The sequence below is a fragment of the Ctenopharyngodon idella genome, chromosome 24, assembly GCF_019924925.1.
Source record: "Ctenopharyngodon idella isolate HZGC_01 chromosome 24, HZGC01, whole genome shotgun sequence".
NCBI classification, from domain to species: domain Eukaryota; kingdom Metazoa; phylum Chordata; class Actinopteri; order Cypriniformes; family Xenocyprididae; genus Ctenopharyngodon; species Ctenopharyngodon idella.
In genome coordinates this window covers 13,146,567-13,169,706 of record NC_067243.1, presented here as the reverse complement: position 1 = coordinate 13,169,706, position 23,140 = coordinate 13,146,567, and the positions used below count along the sequence as shown (strand labels likewise).

The following is a 23,140-nucleotide window of genomic DNA, read 5'->3' as shown; positions in this document are numbered from 1 at the left end:
TTATGACTATAGCAGCTGCTTATGTTGTTGTTTAACAAAAAAAAAAAAGTAATAAGTTACTCTCTGATACCATTCTGGCAGAATTTTTTCTCCCTTCTCATTGTTCAATTTCTTGGCAACTTGATTTATTATGGATTTGAGGAGCACAAGTGGGATTTTGTAGCCAAATGATCCTGTAATAGAAGTCTGTGGAGAAGAGCAAAGCTGGTGTGGGAGGAGCAGTTTTAGATTGGCAGAAGACAAGGGATCCCAGAAGGCTTGAGGGAGATGCGAGCCAGCCAACAGCTTTTCATTCATGAAGATGCAATTCACCGCCGACACTTGCTGTTTTCTTCGGGTGTAGCCCAGCTGACTGAGTGAATTCAACCAGTGTTACTGAGCGCTATGCACTCAACTATAGACATACTCGTGAGTGCAAACTTGTGGGCTTGACCTGAACACCACTGGACACTGTTCAATACAACTTTCCTTATGGGATTGGTCTGGGCGAGTATGAAGAGCTCTGTCAGAAGCTGGAAGCGGCGGTCAGCAGTGTCTCGATAGGCGTTATAGAAGTCTTCATTCAGAAGGATGCTGGTGGGAAATGCCTGCAGACAGAGAGGATGAGATTTGTGGAAAGGCGCTGGAGCTTCTGTCCGATCTGTGCTCGAGAGGAGAGGTGCACAATGAAAACTGCTTGGATTTCACATACTATTTTCGCGATCTTGGGAGACCGAGATATTCGGATTCTGGTGAGGACAGTGTTTTATTCTTGTTTAAAACATTATGTTTACCGTGTTGACAAGGTTTCGTGTATCTTAACTAATCAAAACGCCACAGATCACATTTAAACAGTCATTTTCAGCTGCTCTCAAACTAAATACGAACCTTAAACTTAATTGCTGTCATGGCACTTTCAGGTATTTTTACTCGCTAGAAAGTTATCAGGAAAGGTTTTCGCGACTTTTCGTGTTTAAAATATGTAAATTTTATTATATGTTCAGCTAATTAGCAGCTAGCATTGATGAAGATGGAGTTCGTTGTCATTAAAGTAACCCCACCCATTATCTAAAGCAAACAGTATTTATTAAGATAGCCTATAAAAAATAGGCACAACTTTTAATGTTGTCAATGTCTTATTTACTGATATTATTATTTGTTTATTTTTATTTTTGTAATTTTTGACTCATGCTCCGGTTTAGGTTATACACAATTCCGTTTTCTGTTAGACTTTTCTCTTTTTTTTCTAAGTAATATGTGAATATATATATATATATATATATATATATATATATATATATATATATAATTTTTTAACCGGTCCTTTGTTAAAATGATTAACGTTTTATGTTAACAATTTTTGTAGGCTATTGGGATTGTTTGTTTTTTTTATTTAGACTATATTACATTATTCTTATTTATTTATTGTTTGTCTGTTTGCTTTTAGTTTCTTTTCTCTATATTAATATATCTATTTTACTTCAAGTCAAGACAACTACACACACACAGACACACAAAAAACAAGCCCTAATCATCAATCCCCACAGTCCAGTATTAATGACCTATTTCGGGCTGTCCTGTATTTTACCATTTGGAAATGCAGCCTACATTCATTCAGATTTAATGCTGCAGCATGTCAGATGCAGTGTAATTTTAGCAATAATATTAATGCACGACCTGCAGGAACATTAATAAGGTTTTTTGTATGTATGTTTATGCATTCAGAAGTTAAATTAAGCATAAAATCATTATACAGGTATTCAGTGTTTCTGGAAGGCTTCACAGGAAACTTGTGAATCCCCAAAGCATCCTGTCATGATGTCAGAAATAGACCATTGCTTGATTCAGTAAAAAGTATATGGGCTAAACTAAACATTAGCTTCACTGAACCTTCATTCATAGATCATAGGCTCTCCTCAGATCCTGTCGTCTTCATCCTCAGAAACACAGAACGGTCGACAGGAAGCCATTAGGATTCCACCCCACCCTGCTACTCTGTACACTTTCTCCTTTGTGATTACCCTGCATTGACATCCGTTAACACGAGGCCTTCAGACCCATGGGAGAAAGATTCATACGAGTAATTTGGTCCCTCAAGATGGATTGTACAAGAATTTAATGAAAGGGAACAGCTGGGTTCAGAGGAACCCAGTAAATATACTCTTAGCCTGATGGGAGTTCACATGCTTCGCTGCAAAGTGCCTGTATATGGTGGAAAGTCTATTGTAATGGAACCCAAGGGAATCTGGCACTTTGAGAGGTTAATAACACATCACTGTAATGGATGACTTATGGACAGTTCAGATGGCATGGTGTGGACACATATTGACAGGTCTATGTGTAACTGACGGCCCAAACGCAGGAAAGACAGTGTCTCATTCTTACAAGGGAAAGTTTATATCACATCCATGAGCAATGCACCAGTGAAGGGCTATTGACTGTGAAGCTTGTGTACTATTATGTGAGTCATATATTTATTCATAGCTACCCTTACCTATGGTTTCTTCTACCGTTGACATCTGGACTGTCATAAAAGTCTTCGATTGGTCAATATCTAAACACTTTTCTACCCTGTGGCAGAAAAAAACTTTGTATCTTGCCTTCTAATTTGCTAGCATCTGCAGTCTGCCACCTGGATTTACACAACTAGAAATAAAAATAGACATTCATGAGAGGTTGAAATGGTCTTTCGAACTACCTAAATGCGTTAGCGTGCACATCACGCATATAAAGAATGATTAAATAGTGTTTTTGTGTTCATATGTGAACAAATATCCAGATGCTAACGTGTCTGGATTTATGTCACACCTGCTAAAGCTCAAGCAGACACCTGCTTAAAAAGATGCATAACAGCATGATCCCTGGGAATGTACTGTTGTGTGTCTAGCTTATTAAAATGAACATGCAAAGTAAGAGGCAGTTTGTCTGGAAAATCTGGCTGTAATCTATTTGACACCCTAAATCCTATAATTTGCCTTCTCTGGCAAGTGTCCTGACCTTTCTTGTAGACATTCAGGTGTGCTTACCTCAGCAGGAGGCTTCAGGTTCCTTTGTTTCTTATGTAAAAGTGGGGTTCATCTTTGCTCAAAGGACACAAAAGACTTGGAGGAAGGAGAATGCAATCTCTTTTTTCGGAAAGTGATGGTAAACAAATTCGTTTTAAGCCAGTGTCATTAATCTTGTGTTGGATAAGTGAATAATGTGATGTCAGAGCTTAGAAATGAGTTTAGTGTCTTGTGGGATTGTGAAATCATTTTGAAACCATGAGACGCAATCTTTAGTTTCCATATTTGTAACCATCACAGATGCAACATGAAGATGTTTCCATAGAGATGCACTGTTCTTTCTGAATGCTTGTTGGAAATGCCTTAAAATGAAGAAACATCCACATTGAGTCAACACGCTCAATTGTTTTTGATCTTTTTAAATCAAAATCCCTTTTTTGGCAAGTCAGTTCGCTCAGTGGCCATCTTGGAAACTAATTTACATATATTTGAATGGAGAACAAGCATAATCTCTTAAAATGTTTGTCAGTGTTGCAGTTTAAATAGATATTTCAAATTATGAATGAAATAACTAGTAGGTCATAAATTGTGCTTTTTAGCTCCAATTACATAAAAAAATAAACAACGCCTCTATGAAAAAAGCAATTGGCAGTTTAAACTTTAAGGCGGGACTTTCATTTGTCTGACAAACATGTGATTGGCTGCTTTAACTGTAAGGTGGGCATTGGCTGAAATTTTGAATGCTATGATTTCTTTCATTTTTCATGTTTTAAAGGTACACTATGTAACTTTTGGCCCTCCAGCAGTTAAAAAACAAAACTGCATGCATTTTGCAGAAAAAACATTGTTTTGGTTGTGCTTCGGCTCTGCATGACTCTGCTGATGAATATGTTTTTTTCTCATAGCTAAAAAGAAAGAGATTATCCTACTGCTCATAAAACTAAGAGGCTTAAGAGATATCCAGTTTAGATGGAAAGGATCTCAAGCTGACTAGATGAAGACGTTACTGTAGCTATACCCTTTAAAAAACATGGTATTTCATTGAAAATAAATAATTCCAGCACAGCACTACAACAACCGTAATGAAATGAGCCTTCACTATAGATAATGCTTTACAATGAACTCTGTTAGAGAGCCACATATGGCAGTTTTTTTTTTAATTCCCTCAGTTCTCGCCATCTCTGAAAAGCCAAGCCAATGTTGATTCTTGTTTTATTACGAGCTCTGTCTCGTAATAAAACACGAGACGACAAATCTAAATTTGTCGTCTAAAGGTAAAAGTGAACACTGCCTCTTTAAAGTCGTTAGCTGTAGTGCAGTTGCACGTGAGTTCGCAACTTTGCACCACTTCACTTTTTTGACACAGGTAGGCAAGAACATTACGGTAAAATGTAAGCTATGTCCTAGGGAGAAAAAACTGTGCGCGCTCTCTGAGAGACGGTCTTCAGTCAGTGCGCTCTCAACCAAAGCGCACACACATAGCCGCCTCTCGCGAGTGTCAAATTTTTGCGGTTTATTACACATAAACGTTCAAATACACACACATTTATGTCAAAATGCCCGTCTTGGCGTATATTCGCGTTGGTTATGTGAATGTGAACAGCATGTGTAACAGCATTACCTTTGAAACATGCTACTGTCTACTATTGGCTGTCTGTATTATAAATGATAATCAAACAACAAAAGAAAAGCTTTAATAAGGATTAATCTATATTTAATTTATACAGTTATGACTATGCAGAGTTATTTTATATTTGATAATTAAATTTCTGTGGTATTTTTACTTACTACTATTAGACTACCTGAAAAATATATAGCATGTTTTTTTTGTTTTTGTTTTTTTGTATCTTTAAATATTTTTACCGTGGTATCGACTTTGGTATCGAGTATTGTGCACTTTTAGTGGTATCGGTACCGACTACTAGATTTTTGGTATAGTGACATCCCTATTTGTTACTAAATAAATTTAAGTATTATAATATGTTTTAATAAATCTAAAATGTTTTAAAAAGCTATAAAAGGCTAAACTATTCCATGTTTGACTCATATTTAAATTATTAAAAGAGTTTCCTTTCTATTGTCTATCCGGTCAAGGTTTATAGGGATTTTAAGAATTAGTAATGAGTTGAATTACTTATTGAGTAATTAAATTACTTTTCAGACAGAGTAATTAGAAAAGTATTTTAAATACAACATTGATGATGTAATTAGTAATTAATTACTTTTTTGAAGTAACTTACCCAACACTGCGTAATTTCCCACGAAAACCATACCGCTAAGGTCTAAAATATAAACACTTATAATAGACTTACCATAGAGAATCAGGGTAAGACAAAAACATGTTTTGGAAGAAGGATTGATGATGTATTGACTCATTATTTAAATTTTGTTACTTTTGAACAAAACAGTACATAGTGTACCTTTTAAGTATATTGTAGCCATCTTCAGAAAAGCGGTCACTGTACAAAAACAGGTAATCAGTAACAATATCCCACATTTGCTTCATTAGATAGGAGATATTAGCAGCTCAGCTGCTAGTCACTTCTTTGAGGCTTTTTTTCCCACAAAAGTTTCCTTATGTTGTAAATTGAAGTAAATATCATTACCACTTTTGCCATTTTTCCCCTTTTACTGTTGTATCATTTCAGTAATTCAGTTTATTTGGATAAATCTGATTTGCTTAGATTTAGCATTGGAACATGCTCTAATATTTACAGTACACTCTACACTGCATGATCTTCATTTTCAGTTCAAATTTAAGCTTGGTGTCCTATTTAGCTTACCTTTGGAGTATTGAAACAATATGCATGAAATGTTACCGCACTGAATATGTGTCCCAGTGAGGCTGCTAGTCAGAGCATGTTCTCTGTTGCATCATTTATTCATATCATATGTCCGAATCGTAACCCTGAGTACACAGTAGCTGTAGAGAATGTGATTTTTTTTTTTTCTAGTGCATATATTTTATTTTATATTTTAGCCAACACGCTCTCATGGTAATTCACAACCTACAGTATTTTACGGTTTGCTGAATTGTTAGCTAATTCGTATGAATTTGTACAATCTTTTTCATATACTTTTGTACGATCTGCTTATGTCCCAAGTTAAGTTTAGGGATGGACCTTCATATTTTTTTTCTTTCTAAAATTCGTAAATTTTTGTACAGATCACATGTATGAATTAATACGAAATCACCACCAGCGTTGGGGGCAATGCATTACAAGTAATGTGAGGTATGTAATCAGATTACTTTTTTCAAGTAACTAGTAAAGTAATGCAAGTGTATTGACTGACAGCTGTCCTGTCCCCATGTTGAGAGAAATCGTCAGTAAGTGCAGAGGCGTTGTGTGCGCCGCATTTACTCATCTCACTTTTTTGTTTTGTTTTTATTGTTGAAACATGAGTTTTGAACTTTTCTGTCCTGCATTCTTTCTTATTATTCTGCAATCCAGAATGGCAGCTCAGCTGAAAGGTTTGTTTGGGATTCGCCCTCTACTGTACAGGCGTGAATTTGCATTTCCTTCAGCCTGAGGCTTATTCATTTCACTTTTGGTGTGAAAGGGCCTTTACATTTACCAAAAATACAACTTTTTTTAAAAAGGGGAGAAAAAAGTAAAGTAATGTACTGCATTACTTTCCATAATAAGTAACTAGTTACTAATTAGTTACTTTTTAGGGAGTAACGAAATATTGTAAGACATTACTTATAAAAGTTACTTTCCCCAGCTCTGATCACCACCTTTTAAAATAGTTACTTTTTCTTATGAGATCAGGTTTATTTTAGAATATGATTGTTTTATCCCATCTTAAGTAACACAAAATGGCTATCTAATTGTGACATGTTGGATATTGTTGTATTGGAAGTGTGCTGAATGTCATGCACATAGTTTAGTGCGATGTTACGCAAATGAAGCCTGTGGTTAATTTACTGTGTCACTGAAATCCCACAGAGTCTATTAAAGTCTGTGGAACAGTGCTGAATGCTAATAATGCTGATTACACCTTGACAGCATTACAAAAGGAAGAAATGATTAATCCGTTCAATTTATGATTTCCCTGTGTGAAGCCTGCAGGAGGATCTGTTTTGTCAAATGATATGTGCTCGCTTTTATGAGCACTCATGAAATTTCAGAACAGACAAATCAAGAGGGCAGCACTTGATATTTTAGTGCAATGCTATTTTCTCATGATTTATTGGAAAGTATAGCTAATTATTATAAAAAACTGAAGGACCAAAGATGTTTTATAGAAATTCTTGACTTTTTAAGCCTCAAATCATTAAAAAAAATTAAATGTTTAGTGTACAACACTTGAGCTATTGAAGTTTTAATGTAATATTTACTGCAAAAATAAAGATTCAGTCATTATTTAATCATCTTCTTCTGCAGAACACAAAAGATGTTTAGCAGAATGTTCACACTGCTCCTATCCATACAATCAAAGTGAACGGTGCCTTTTATGATAGTTTTATTGAGCTTTTTTTGTCATTTTTGGAGGTTGACAGCCCCTGATCACTTTATCATAAGCACCATTAATATCCTGCCTAACATCTCCTTTTGTGCTCTAGAAAGAAAGTCATACATGTTTGGAATGACATGAGGGTGAGTAAATAATGACAGAATTACATCATTTTTGACTGAACTATAACTTTAAGTGCATCCTAAGTCTTCCTGTCTCAGGTGTGATAACCTGCAAAAGTAGTCTGAACATATATATATTTTCTCCCCAGTATAGGGAGAAAAGATGGGAGTGGACAGAAATGCATGCAGGAGGCAGGGTGGTCTGACAGGGATTCATTCAGTCCACACTAAAAGCATCTCTGTCTGGGTGGCCTAATTCAGAGAAACCATCTCAAGGGGCGTGAGAGAGAGAGAGAGAGAGAAAGAGATAGGGAAGGAGACAGAGTCAGAAGTGGATCTTATATGTAGCATTTATTACTGTGGATTCAGCAGTTAGAGTTAAGGTTCAAGTCTAACCCAGATATTAGAGATGTCCGAAATATCTCAATATCTGGATCACAGAAAGAGTTTTAAAGTTTTCAGCTTTCATTTTGAAGGTCTGCTTGGACACTTTAAAGCCTTTATAAAAGACTAATTATTTGTAAAAGTCCACTTTTTTTAGCATCTTTACTGTTCTTTGGCTATGTCATGAACAATTCGGCTCGCTTGTTGAGTTCATTTGTGATGACTGATCAAACAAAAATGTACAAGTTGCATAAGTCGTATAGTTAAAGGGTATAGGCTAAGTTAGCACACTAATTGGCTAGCAGAACTAATCAAGCCATTTTGAATTTCATAATTTCTCTTAATGAAATTTATGTTAATTAGCCTAATACTATAGGCCCCTCACACTAAGAACGATAACAGTAATGATAACTACACTGCCGTTTGGATTTAAATAGGCAAATGCTTAAGAGTCTATGACTGGGTCATTATTACAGTGATTGTTATGTTTCTAGCATGTTATATCTTCTTGATGGAAATTAATATTGTGACATTATTTCCATCAAGAGGTGCATCAATTTTTAGTCAAGATCTTGTATTGACAATGCAAGAGGTGAGCACTCTGTAAAGTCTCCTCCAGCACATCCCAAAGATTTTCAATGAACTTAAGATCTGGACTCAGAGGTGCCAATTCATGTGTGAAAATGATTCTTCATGATCCCTCCCAACCATTCTTTCACAGTTTGAGCCTGATGAATCTTGATATTGTCATCCTGGAATATGGCCATGATTCGTCTTCCTACATGGTTGTTTTAAGGATTAGTTCACTTCAGAATTAAAATTTCCTGATAATTTACTCACCCCCATGTCATCCAAGATGTTTATGTTCTTTCTTCAGTCGAAAAGAAATTAAGGATTTTGAGGAAAACATTTCAGGATTTTTATCCATATAGTGGACTTCAACGGGGTTCAACAGGTTGAAGGTCCAAATTGCAGTTTCATTGCAGCTTCAAAGGACTCTACACGATCCCAGAGGGTCTTGAGTCTTGTCTTGCGAAACAATCGGTCATTTTATCAAATTTATATACGTTTTAACCACAAATGCTCGTCTTGCACTGCTCTGCGATGCGCCACACATCACGTTGGAAAGGTCACGAACCGAGCAAGTGTTTACAAAGCAAACGTGCAAAGACTAAGTCAAACGCCCTTTACAAAAAAAGGTAAAACAACGATGACGGACGATTTTGAAGTTGGAGGAGAAAATGAGAGATCCTTATTCCTCAGCTGGGATTTGAACCTTCAACCTGTTGTACCCCAGTGAAGTTCATTATATGGAGAAAAATCCTGGAATGTTTTCCTCAAAAAGCTTAATTTCTTTTCAACTGAAGAAAGAAAGACATAGGCTAAACATCTTGGATGACATGGGGGTGGGTAAATTATCAGGAAATTAATTTATTTTTTTTGGCCAGATGGTGTATATTATCATTTTACACCATAGCACAATAACGTTCTGTTTATTATAAGCACGCACTGCAGTTTTGGTGTCTACCGCTTTAAATGCTAGAGCACTTTAAAGTCTGTTGGATTGTCTGTTGGCTGTCAGTGTTTTTACTGTTCATCAGCTGGAATAAATGGTTCTGAAAGTGATTCCAGTGATATTGTTCCTCAGTGCCATTATCATTACAGCCTTTTCGCATAGAATTAGAATGATTATTAAAACTTTATAGTTATTGTCAGGGTGGAGGATGACCAACTTTCTCTCTTGGTCTTTGCTCCAGATGTGTCTGTGAGTCTATTGTCCCTTTTGGTGACCACATGTGGCCTGGCGCTGTTTGCCGTCTCCCTGTTCGTGTCATGGAAGTTGTTTTGGGTGCCATGGCGAGATCGCTTCTGGCCCGGCCTAAAGGACCAGCAGGGCGAGCAGAAGCCAGTCCTGACCGAGGTGGAGGGCCTGGAGCGGGAATACAGCGAGGACTTTGAGAAGGATCCCACCGGCTCAACGGTGCTCCCGGAGTCAGCCATGAAGATCAGCCACACGTCCCCGGACATCCAGCTGGAGGCCCAGTCTAAGGCGAAGGAGCTCAACCACATCCATGTAGCTCGCGTACAGCGACAAGTCACCGAACCGACCTCATCTGTCAGGTGAGTCATGTTTTCCTGACTTCATCAGGCATAATCACTCAGCCACCATTGATATTCATTTAGCAATTCCCAGTTGGCATTTGTTAGACAGCGTGAGCCTCTGTGACCTTCAGCTTTAATTAAAGTTCTTTTCAGTCTCGTTATTCAGAAGATGTCTAGCATAGTGGTGACCAACAGACATCCGCCCCCCCCCCTTTCTTCTCACTTCAGGCACAACTCCATCCGGAGACAGATGAACGTCTCCAACCCTGATTTCAACATGGCCCAGTTCCAGAGACAGGAGTCCATAACGGGTCCAAGCTTGGGACGCATCAAGCCTGAGCTCTACAAACAGCGGTCGGTGGATGGGGATGACGTCAGGCGAGCCGACAGCTGCGGCCGCCTGCACTTCATCCTCAAATACGACTGTGACTTGGAGCAGCTCATCGTGAAGATCCACAAGGCCCAAGATCTACCTGCCAAGGACTTTACGGGAACCTCTGACCCATACGTGAAGATCTACCTGTTGCCAGAACGTAAAACCAAGCATCAAACCAAGGTGCACCGCAAAACTCTGAACCCCATCTTCGACGAGGTTTTCCTGTTTCCTGTGGCGTACACTGAGCTTCCCACGCGCAAACTCCATTTTAGCGTCTACGACTTCGACCGATTCTCGCGTCACGACGTCATTGGCCAAGTGGTGGTGGACAACTTCCTGGATCTACCTGACTTTCCACAGGAAACCAAGCTCTGCAGGGATATCCTTTATGTTAGTGCGGTAAGTCTTCCTTAGTGTGTCTATATATGCTAGTCTTGTCAATATTGCTCCTGAATTTGTCCTTAAACATTTTGTGTGCTCAGTCCTCTCAAATAATGTTGTTGTGGCTCTAAGTAGTGAGAAAAGTAACATTCGTCAGAGGAAAGCAAGGCTGTTTCATCACCTGGTTTAAATGAGGTGTAGGTTGTATTATCTGCCGTATGTAGAGTTGCAACACTGTGGGGGCTTCAAGTGCGTGACTCAAGATGGATTTATCCAGGAACAGGAGGCTGCTATTGGAAATCTATGCAGGGAATTTGTACATTGATGATAGTGTCAGATTAAATTAATCCAAACACAAGAACAGTTTTTTTGTGTTTCCCTTGATTTCAGTAATTATAATCATTTTCTACTGCATATGCATCTATTTTCTGTATTTACTTATTTGCATATTTATTGAAAATGTTTAAAATTGGTAAAATTAAGGAAGCAAGTAAGATTTTTTAAAATAATAATAATAATACTTTTATTCAGCAAGGATGCATTTTTACATTGTTATGAAATATTTCTATTTCGAATAAATGCTGTTCTTTCTATCCATCAAAGAATCCTGAAAAAATCACAGTTTCCACAATATATTCCACAAATATTAAGTAGCACGACAGTTTTTAACATTGGTATTAATAATAAGAAATGTTTCTTGATGCTGAAAATTCAGCTTTGCATCACAGGAATAAATTACATTTTAAAATGTCAAAACAGTTTTTATTTATTTATTTATTTATTTATTTATTTTATTTTTTATTTTTTTGCATTATACATAAAGGCTTTTTCAAAACAGTTATTTAAATTGTTAAACATATTTCTGTTTTTTTTATGGAAGCTTGTTTCCGCCACTAAAAATAAAAATAAAAAAGGTAATTGCGACTTTTTATCTCACAATTCTGACTTTTTTTCTTAGAATTGCGAGTTATAAAGTCAGAATTGCAAGGACAATAAGAATTCTGCAGAATTGCAGAATTGCAATATCTCACAATTCTGACTATAACTCGCAATTCTGACTTTATATCATGCAATCTGACTTTATAACTCGCAATTCTGACTATAACTCACAATTCTGACTTTATATCATGCAATTCTGACTTTATAACTTACAGTTATGACTTTATATCACGCAATTCTGACTATAACTCGCAATTCTGACTATAACTTGCAATTCTGACTTTATATCAAGCAATTCTGACTTTATATCACACAATTCTGACTATAACCTGCAATTCTGACTTTATATCACGCAATTCTGACTTTATAACTCACAATTCTGACTATAACCCGCAATTCTGACTTTATATCACGTAATTCTGACTATAACTCACAATTCTGACTTTATATCATGCAATTCTGACTATAACTCGCAATTCTGACTTAATATCATGCAATTCTGACTATAACTCTCAAGTCAGAATTGTGAGATAAAAAGCTGCAATTACCTTTTTATTTTTTATTCCATGGCAGAAACAAGCTTCCATAGTTTACTGTATTCTTTATCGAAAACATTCATCCTTGTAGAGCATTAGAGAATTCTTACAAAAACATTAAATCATCTAAATGTATATATAATATTTCCTTGATTTCACTACTACTTATAAACATGCACCTCATCTCGCTTTTTTTCCGAGGTCTTTCACCATTAAAAGTAAATTTAAATAGTAGTTAAATGTGTTGCAATGTGCTAAGATCGCCGACCTCTGTCCTAACAGATTCTCTAGTTCGAACACTACTGTGTACTTTTGGCAAGATTATAGTGGTGTTAACAGTTCGTTTTAACACTATGAATGATTATTAGACCATTTGTGACTGCTCTGAAGTAAATTCATTTAATAGTCATACTGAAAGAACAAGTGAAAATATTTGAGGATAGTTTTTCCTCTCTCCGACGATCACTTTCATGCTTCAGAGGTAGCAACATAAAAATATACTTTGAGAAGCGTGAATATTTCATAATCACACATGGCCCATGTAGGGGTGACCTATATTTGAAATAGCCGGAGAGTTTGCTCTGACATGAATATACGGCGGTTTTAGGTTTATTGTTTTAAATGGAGGAGCGCAGGATAGATGTCTGATGGGGTGAAATTGATCCGGCTCATAAGTGGACTTGTGCCAGTTGTCTGGGAGTAAATGCCCTCAGCCAAGAAAGAAACACAGAGGTTTTTGTGTGCAGGCGGTCTTATGATGTATAACACTTAAAGGAATAGTTCACCCAAAAATTAAAAATGTGATTTACTCACTCTCATGATATATTTGAAACCTGTTTGACTTCTGTTTGGCTGATGAATCGCGCAAAATTTTTCTTTCACAATTTGTTTTGAAGCCTTACCTGTAATTTTATGATTTACATGCAATAACCTAAATATTCTCAGCTGTTTGGGTGTAAGGTGCTAAAATACAGGACAAACTGCATCCTGTAGGGATTTGATGTGGATCTCAATTCTGTTCCCTTACATAAAGTATGGTATGGATTATATTAAATGGTATAGTTGGCAACCGTACTGTTTATATAAATGTTATCCATGCTATAAATAAGTAACATAAACATGTTTCCATGTTTATTTTTGTCTATCAGTAATTTCATGTCTTTTTAACTTCTTTTTAAAGCCATGTTCTTTATAAAAATTTATTGGAAAGAGCTGATATCAATGTATTTCACTGGATCTAGAGGTTAGTGTCTAAGTGATAGCAAGCGTCACAGGCTGTTTCAGTTCATATAAGTGGGCCATACCTCTAGGGACCGCCAGCTTGGTGGAACACAATCCACACGTGCCATCCATGCATTAATCATTTTTGGAGGCTTGATTGTATATCTAACATAACTTAGGTAATACTATGCTGGAAGACTTTACATTTCGATAACATAAGATGCAGTTATTACTATATGTCGATGACCTTAGTGCCAGTTAAACAATTGTACAGTTGTTTTCTTGTGTTTGGTCATTATTGGCACACTTTCATAAAGCAATTACTTCAAGGCAAACCTTAAAGTCAGAGTCAATTGCCATTGCAGCCCATTTTGCTTTTGTAATCTGACATATTTCCATCGCAACAAGATATTTAATTGGAAAAAAGTAGGATGAAACTTGAAAAGTGGGTGTTAAACGCCATATTGAAGGATATTTGAATGCTATTTAGCCATTGACTTCCATAGTATTTATTTTTCCTACTATGGTAGTCAATGGGAGCGAGATCTGCTTGGTTACTGACATTCTTTCAAATATCTTCCTTTGTGTTCAGCAGAACAAAGACATTTATACAGGTTTGGAACAACCTCAGGGTGGGTAAATGATGACAAAATTATCATTTTTGGGTGAACTATCCCTTTAACTAAAGTCAATTCAGAGCAGAGTTGCCAAGTCTGCGGTTTTCCCGCAGAATTAGGCTATTTTTACACTGTTGCCGCTGGTCGTTTTTTTTAGTCCATGGGTTGAAACGACCCCCCAGAACGAGATTAGGCTAGTTTTAGCCATGATTGGCCAGGTTTTGAATAGCAATCGGGCTGGTTTTGTTACACAAACCTGGCAACCCTGATTCATAGGATTACAAAAGCACAGTTTGTGTTCTGAGAAAGTAAATAGGGTCAATGTTTAAGGTTTTTTTGTTAACTTAAAAGTGGAAATCAGGCTTTTCCCCACTTAATAGAGTGCTGCAGGCAGGGATGACATCAAAACTCAGAAGACTAATTCACCACTGGTTCCCTCGAGATTTTCCTATGGGTTTTTATGATAGGGTTTTCCAGTTTATGAGTAAAATAAGGTCTGTGGTAAACTGCACACACTCACAACCCAAACGTTCTTATCTAGTTACTTATTAAAATAAACATAACAGCTTTAATATTCGCTTTTTCCATTATGGATGTGTGTAATTCACATTGTAGAGCAAAACATCCAAGTATCGTCAAAATATGTTTACCATGGATCTTATTTTACTCATAAATGTAAAAACCAATAGGAAAATCTCTGGCGAATTATTCTTTTGGGTCATCTCTGCAGCACTCTATAATGATAAATCATGTTTATGTTTCTTATTGGATAAAGCTGACGTGTGATTAATAAAGGCAAAAATAAATAAATATATATATAATTTGCACCATTTATCTTTCTGCTGTCTCTCTTTGATTGCATCAGGTTAATTTCTATATAACTGGCATCGATCAGCTAACAGTGTAGCACAGATGTCAGAGTGTCTCTACCTTCATGCTAACTCTCTGTATTACTTTAGGGATTCTGAGTAACTTGTTAAAAATGCATGAGAGTTCCAGCAGCACAGCCGGTCTTAGATTGAAATGAAATACAATCCACCGTACACTATCATGACATGTGAATACAACTTTCCGAATATCACCTCTGGAAAAAAAAGCAACTTTAACCTTTCCGGGGTTTTTTGCGTGCAAGTAATTTGCATTCCAATCTGAATGAATGATTATGTTTGCTCAGATCTATTCAAGGTGTAATTCCACTCTGCCTATAAATAAAACACTAGCTAGTTAATGTACGAAAAGGCCAATCCATTCCACCCAGCTGGAGAGAGAAAGATTGAGGCATCTCTAATCCGGAAGTGTAAAAGGTCGATCAGCAGGATCTAGTGCCATTGAATCTCCTGTCAGGATTCACCTCTAACCATGAGACATTTACCTTGGTAAACTTGAAACGGAGGCTTTAATCCAGCAATTCTTGGCTTTCATACACTTCGGAGAGACTGGGAATGATTGTGACACGGGATAATTGCTTGTTTCACATTAGTGTACATGCATATCCTGTTGCAATGTTTTTTAGCATCATTACTCCAGTCTTCAGTGTCACATGATCAATCAGAAATCATTCTAATATGCTGATTTGCTGCTCAAGAATAGTTTCTTATTATCATTATGTTGAAAAAAGTGCTACATAATATTTTTGTGGATACAGTTATATTGTTTCAGTATTCTTGAATAGAAAGTTCAAAAGAACAGCGTTTATTTAAAATTGTAAATGTCTTTACTGTTACTTTTGATCAATTTAATGTGCCCTTGCCAAAGAAAACTAATAATAGGGGGGAAATCTAATTGACCCAAAACTTATTTATGATGAAAAGTAGCCTTTAAAGTAAATTTAATCCAATTTTATTCATCATAATCCCATGGCATCATTCTACAGCAAGCAATACAACAATCTGACTGAGGTTCAGAGAGTTGTAACAAAGCAAACCCTTTATTTTCTTGTGTGTGTGTGTTTTTAAGCATACCTAGACATGAAAGACAGGGGTGTTTAAGCAGACATTTTGAATTAGTCCGCAATTGAAGTCAGTAAAGCCTGTTCCATTTGCAGATAGTATAAAGCTCCACGGCAGTTGAAAGAGAAATACTGGGTCTGCGTAGGCCAGTGTTGCCAAGTCTGCGGTTTTCGCGCGGAATTGGACTACTTTAACACTGCTGCTGCGGGTTGTTTTTCATGTCCGCCGGTTGAAGCGACCCCAAATAACGTGATATTTAGCCCCTGGAATGCAAATTTAACCAGGGGAACCGTGGCAAAAATGTGGATTTTACCCCCTGGAACACGATTTTTACCGAGCAATTGGGCGGGTTTTGTTGTGAAAACCTGGCAACCCTGGTGTAGGCTATAGTAATGGGCATAAGGAAAAAGTTGTTGAAAAACTTGACAAATGTTTTTGTGCATTTTTAGGTTAGATACTTTGCTGATGACACTATATGTAACTGTATAAAGGTAATGTGAGAAAGTTGTAAATCTGTAAGTTGCATCTGTTAGATTGAGATATAAAGACACAATTACAAGAAGTAAAACCACAATTTTGAGATATGAAGGCACAATTGTGACACAAAGTTGCAATTATGAGAAATAAAGCTTTCATTTTGAGACACTAAGGAACAATTTTGAGATATAAATATACAATTAGGAGAAATAAAGTTGCAATTTTTAGATGTAAAATTTACAATTGTAAGACATAGAGTTCACAACTGTGTTAGATATAAAGTAAAAATAATAATTATTTGGAATAAGACCAATACCAATGCCCAAATACTGAGTTTAATTCATATGAAATTATAAGGTTTTGTGCCTATGCTCGAGTACAGATTTACTTTCTGCATGTGGTCTTGTCACAAAACGGAAAGTCAGTGATTTAGCAAATGTTAACAAGCCTCTTTACTTTGCCCTGACTTTCATCAGTGTTTCATTACGCTCTTTCTTTCTTTCTGATGTGGCGACCAGACCTTGTTAATAAGCCTTTGAATGAGTGGGGGTGGGTGGGATTGGAGATTGAGAATCACACTAGATAGACCCTCTCCGTGCCTTATTCAACCTCTTCACAACTGCACTATAATTTCATTCACAGTGCGCAAGTGACCATAATTTTACCGCTGACTTGATTTAAGTGCTTATGAGAGCAGAGGCGTCTGTTATCCTATAGTCTACAGATGGAAGGGCGTAATTCAATTATCTCGCCAGAGAGGAATTGGTTTCATGAGGTCCAACCCTTAATGTCTCTCACGCACAAAAAGAGGGTGGGTTCGGAGCATTAATAGCCGTTGCCACGCCCCTTCCCACCAGATCCCGCCCACTTTACCATGACACGAATGGAGGTCAGGGAAAGAAACAGTACAAAGTACAATTGAAGGGACAATTAGATTAACAGTCTTATTTTGCTATTTTACTGTGATACTTTTACTGTTTGGCTACAATAAATCAATTGCATTGCTATAAGTTCTGTGGGCTCTGCATATGAATGAAAATTTTGTTATTTACTCACCATCATATTCTTTTTAAAAAACTGTTTAATGTCCTTTATTTATTTCATGCAACACATAAGGCTGCTGAGTATTTTTGTCTTATTTTCCAGTTAGAATATTTTTGAAAAAATATATATAATTTTACTTGAGAAGCAACACTGCAGAAGATATTAAGAGTTGTTTTCAGAGAATATATTATAGAGAAATATATAGATTAGTTTAAAATGTATTAGGGTCATTGACAAATTTATAAGTTTTTTAAATTTAAAGGTTTTTAAAAGTGTAAAAAAACATAATGGAGATATAATTAATTTTAAAGTTGTATTAAGTGTTAACAATGAGATTATGTGGTTTTTATAATCAATTAACACTGCTTTTGTCATTTTTTACAAGATGGACAAAATTTGTCACCAAAAAAGTCATTCGGTTTAACCAAAATTTCGGTTTTACCGAATGACACTTTTGGTTATACCGAATGACGATATTTTCAAACAATGCTAACAGGCTGATATCTAGCTAGCTAGCAAAAGGACAGTCAAACAAAGTTTTTAATATATTACAACATTTTCCTTGTTTTACAGCGGTTGTACTGAATGCCCTGATGTTTCGAAATGTGTATGAGCAAGTGAAAACATTAATTTTTCAAATAGTTAAGAGAGAGTTAGTTACTTTGCTTCATGACCATGTGGTCATTTGCAGGTGTCTGGGTGTTGTCACATCCTGTCACATGATACTGACCGCATAACTTGATCCAAAATGGTCCCTTTATATTGGTTACTCCGAATGACATCAATGAAATTCATTTTTCCGGACACTGACTTCAGCAATGACTTCTATACATTTTAATACCATTTTGCACTATGTTGATATATGATGTTATAAAATCATGCCAGAATAAAAAATACATATATTTATTACATTTCAAGATATATTAATCACAAATGAAATGGCTGTATTGGTCTTTGGACGGTTAAACCGAATGACCTTTTGACACTTCAAAATCTTTAAAATACCTTTATATGTACCAAAATATAATTAAAACCTTTTGGATTCGATAAAAGAGATCTAATTGTACTACCTTGCATACTTTGGATGTCTTATCTTTGTTTTTTTATTATTATTAAGGCCTTTGGACAAAAAAATGACCCATCACGTCATTGACCCAGTAGTGTACATTGTATAATTAGTCAAATTTGGCAGATTTTCTTCACTTGATTTAAGTATAAATAATTTTGGAAAATGAAAGAATCTGCCAGTGCAGTAAGAGAAAATACTCTTGTATTCAAGACAAAAACAATGAGAAAAAGTCTTAATATTTTGCAGATTGCAGTGCTGCTTCAAGTAAATTTATTTTAAGAATTAAAAACAAAAGAAAAAAAGTTTTTTCTGTTTTCCAGTAAAATTCATTAAATAAGAAGTTTTTATGTGTAAAAAGTATAAACCAAAATTTAAATTGTCATTAATTTATCTCTGCTGTAGTGCTCCAAAACTCATTCACACAAATGCATGTTCAAACTTCATCAAGATGCATCACACCAGGTTTGACATCACTGACACCATATGTGAACATGTCAAGCACAAATGACATTTGAAATCTACAGCGAAGAGCAAGATTTTCTGTAAATAAAGGCTTTTTGTCACACAAAGCTACTATGGCTTCATAGTTTATCACTTTTATGATGTTTTTTGTTCTTTTTGGAGCTCCTGATCACTGTTTATTCTTGAAAAAAACAGCATCATAAACATTAAACAAGGAAGAAACAAAGTCTTAGAAGTTTGGAACAACATCAGGGTTGAGTAAATGATGCCATTTTAGTGAACGAATCCTTTAAACAAAAGCCTCTAGCATTTTATTTCTTAATTTTGTGTTCTGCTCGCTTTAAAAGACAAAGCATTTGTCATTATAATGAAGCAACCAGGATTTGGCTTGATGAGGAGAATCCAATTTAGGATTTAATTTGCAACAAGAGTCAACCTCTCTTACCTCTCTGTTAATGAAAGTTGTGTATGGATGAGACAGAGGCAACAAGAGGAAACATTACCTTACTCCCTTACCCATACTTCCTTTCCTAGATTATTATGTGCAAAGAACAACAAACACAAACTGCCTACATTACACCAAACCCACAGGCCATCACAGTTATTGATCTTTCTGCATACTTGGCTGTTACTAGGATACCATCCAATTTTATTCAAATAAAAATGCCAGGAAATACTATATTGTCATTTTTAAAATAAATAACAGCACAGTTACAATGCAAAATTGTTAACTCAAATACATGGGCATCACTTTATCTTTGTGGAAACCGGACACTTTTTTTTCAGGAATATTTCATGAATAGAAAGTCCAAAAGAACAACATTTATTTGAAATAGATTTTTTTGTAACATCATAAATATCTTTACCCTCACTTTTTGATCAATTTAATGCATTTTTGCTGAATAAAGAGTAAAAACTGACCCAAAACTTTAGAATGGTGGTGTTAATTTCTTCTGAGGAACGCAAAAGAGTTTTTGTCCATGCAATGAAAGTGGGATCCAAACATGTTTTTTGGACCCAAATAACTTGTAACTTAAAAAAAAATCTTCTTTTGTGTTCTGCAGAAGAAAGAAAGTCATCATACAGGTTTGGAACGACATGAGGGTGAGTAAATAATGACTGATTTTAATTTTTAGGGGAACTATCCCTTTAAATATGCCCATGTTGTTAGGAAAGGTTTTGTAAACTGATCCTTCATCATTGTTTGAATCCATGTTCCAGCATTTAAAAGGCAATTAAAGGTGATAGAGAAGTAGTTTTCACTGTGGAACTGCACTTGAGTCTGAGCTCTGTGAGGCAGGAAAATACCATCCAGCTCCAGTTCATCCCTGTAGAGCATTAATGAACACGACTCTCAGCATGGCCGACAGGACCGGACGCAGTGCTGCGACCTGGCCAGATAATGAGCCTATCTCTGCTGCCTGCCTCCATGACCTTTCTGCTTCACCGTAATAGATGGAGCCTCCTACTGTGCGAGAAGCCTGAGGGCTCTGAACTGCTCAGAATGGGACTGATCTATCTTAACAGGCCCTCTGAGCTCCTCAAATACACACAATCACAGATGATTAGATTTGTCAGGAAGTCTTAGAAGCCCAATGAGGTGTGCTGACCACTCATGCAGTTTCCTTTACAGTCCTCAAAGTCACTTCCAGAAAGGCAGTAAATCCATGACCAGCATGAACACAGCATAAGCCCATTTGCTAAATCAGTGATTTTCTTGCATTTCAGTGGAAATAATGTCCTTAAAATAAGTCTTTAGCATTTAAAGTAGAGTTTAAGTCAAGTGTAAAGCCTTTTAGAGAAGGTCAAGTTTCAAGCTTTTGAGCTAAAGTCTAAGTCAAGTCTCAAGTGTTTAGGGTAAGTTAGACCAATGTAAGTGTCTCTTTTTTTTTTACTTGTTTATTTTAAAAACCTTGTTGAAGATCAATCCATCATATATTTTGTTGGTCACAAGTGTTTAAAATTCCTAAGTCTACAAATTCAGAGTTTTCCATGTAATTAATAGGACTTGTTTTCAGATCATTTATCTTGAATTTGAGTTAATTTTTCTTATCGATTTTTCTGCTCGATTGGATTGAGATCTGGGGAAGTTGGAGGCCAAGTCAACACCTCAAACTCGTTGTTGTGCTCCTCAAACCATTCCTGAACCATTTTTGCTTTGTGGCAGGGCGCATTATCCTGCTAAAAGAGGCCACAGCCACCAGGGAATATTGTTTCCATGAAAGGGTGTACATGGTCTGCAACAATGCTTAGGTAGGTGGTACGTGTCAAAGTAACATCCACATGAATGGCAGGACCCAAGGTTTCCCAGCAGAACATTGCCCAAAGCATCACACTACCTCCGGCGGCTTGCCTTCTTCCCATAGTGCATCCTGGTGCCATGTGTTCCCTACGTAAGCGACGCACACGCACCCGGCCATCCACGTGATGTAAAAGAAAACGTGATTCATCAGACCAGGCCACCTTCTTCCATTGCTCCGTGGTCCAGTTCTGATGCTCACATGTTGGCACTTTCGGCGGTGGACAGGGGTCAGCATGGGCACCCTGACTGGTCTGCGGCTATGCAGACTTCGCTCCACACGTGCATCAATGAGCCTTGGCTGCACATGACACTGTCGCCAGTTCACCGCTGTTCCTTCCTTGGACCACTTTTGATAGATACTGAACACTGCAGACCGGGAACACCCCACAAGAGCTGCACTTTTGGAGATGCTCGTCTAGCCTTCACAACTTTAAGGCCTAACTTTGAGGACAAAATGTTGCTGCCTAATATATCCCACCCACTAACAGGTGCCGTGATGAAGAGATAATCAGTGTTATTCAGTTCACCTGTCAGTGGTCATAATGTTATGCCTGATCGGTGTGAAATATTTTGCAAAGCAAAGCAAAGTTTCTCTTATAATGCCCACTGATGCAACATCGAGATCATTCTCTTATATCCTTGGGGATTAGAAAGATATGAGAGACTAAGTAATGTTAAGAGTTCTTACATGCTCTCAGCAACACTACACACCCATCTGATCCCAGTGCAGAGCGTGTCCATTAACATAGATCAGTTAATAATTGACAGCACGTGAAAGTTCTGGCAGCAGTGGGATCAGCCAGTGCTTGGCTGCCGTGTGCATTAAAGGCCCATTTGGTTTCTGTACACACTTTGATTCATTACTAATGTATGTCCGTCGTCTTCTCTTCCATCCTGTTGTGTCATTGCATTAACGCGCTGAGATGAACCACAGAGCTGCATGTATGCATAACAGTTGACTGATGGTGACCCAGGAACTACATAGTGTACTAGATCACATTTGTGATCTCTGGGGCAATGCATTTAACCATAGTTTGCTCTGGGGGGCTTGTCCAAGCAGCTGGTTTAGCTGGTTAGCATTGTTTATTACTCTATGTAGTCTTTTTTTTTTTTTTTTTTTTGACCATTTACAAGAAATTCATTTTTAAATAATATATACACTCACCAGCCACCAGCCTTAACAGCCAATCACATGGCAGAAACTCAATGCATTTAGGCATGTAGACATGGTCGAGATGATCTGCTGAAGTTCAAACTGACCATCCTACTTGCCCCGCTCTGAGCGGGCCTCGAACCCGGGTCTCCGGCGTGGGTGTCGGATGCTTTAACAAGGAGGCTAAAGGCTGCAACCTCTAGCGTCAGTTGAGATCAGAGGAGTGAGGTTTACTTGCACAGCAACTACTAGCTGGCCTCCGTTACACTCACCCCCCTAAATCTCACTCCCATCCAGGTCATGGCACCAAAGTAACCCCTCACCCAGGTCCTACTCGCCCCGCTCTGTGCGGGCCTCGAACCTGGGTCTCCGGCGTGGGAGTTGGACGCTCTAACAATGAGGCTAAAGGCTGCAACCTCTAGTATCAGTCGCTAGAGCATCTCTTGAGATCAGAGGAGTGAGGAGGAGGAGAGCAACTACTACCTGGCCTCCGTTACATACATACATATATAGATAGATAGATAGATAGAGATATATATATATATATATATATATATATTCAT

General features: G+C 37.0%; 1 protein-coding gene across 1 annotated transcript in view; it reads left to right on the top strand.

The window, feature by feature from the left end:
• Positions 1-237: 237 nt before the first annotated feature.
• The window catches only part of syt9b (synaptotagmin IXb), a 29,874-nt gene continuing 6,971 nt past the window's right edge, over positions 238-23,140 (top strand). The window contains exons 1-3 of the mRNA XM_051884938.1: positions 238-731; positions 9,706-10,069; positions 10,280-10,826. Of these exons, the coding sequence (XP_051740898.1) occupies positions 584-731; positions 9,706-10,069; positions 10,280-10,826 (1,059 nt within the window). The 5' untranslated portion in view covers positions 238-583. The remainder of the gene's footprint in view (positions 732-9,705; positions 10,070-10,279; positions 10,827-23,140) is intronic.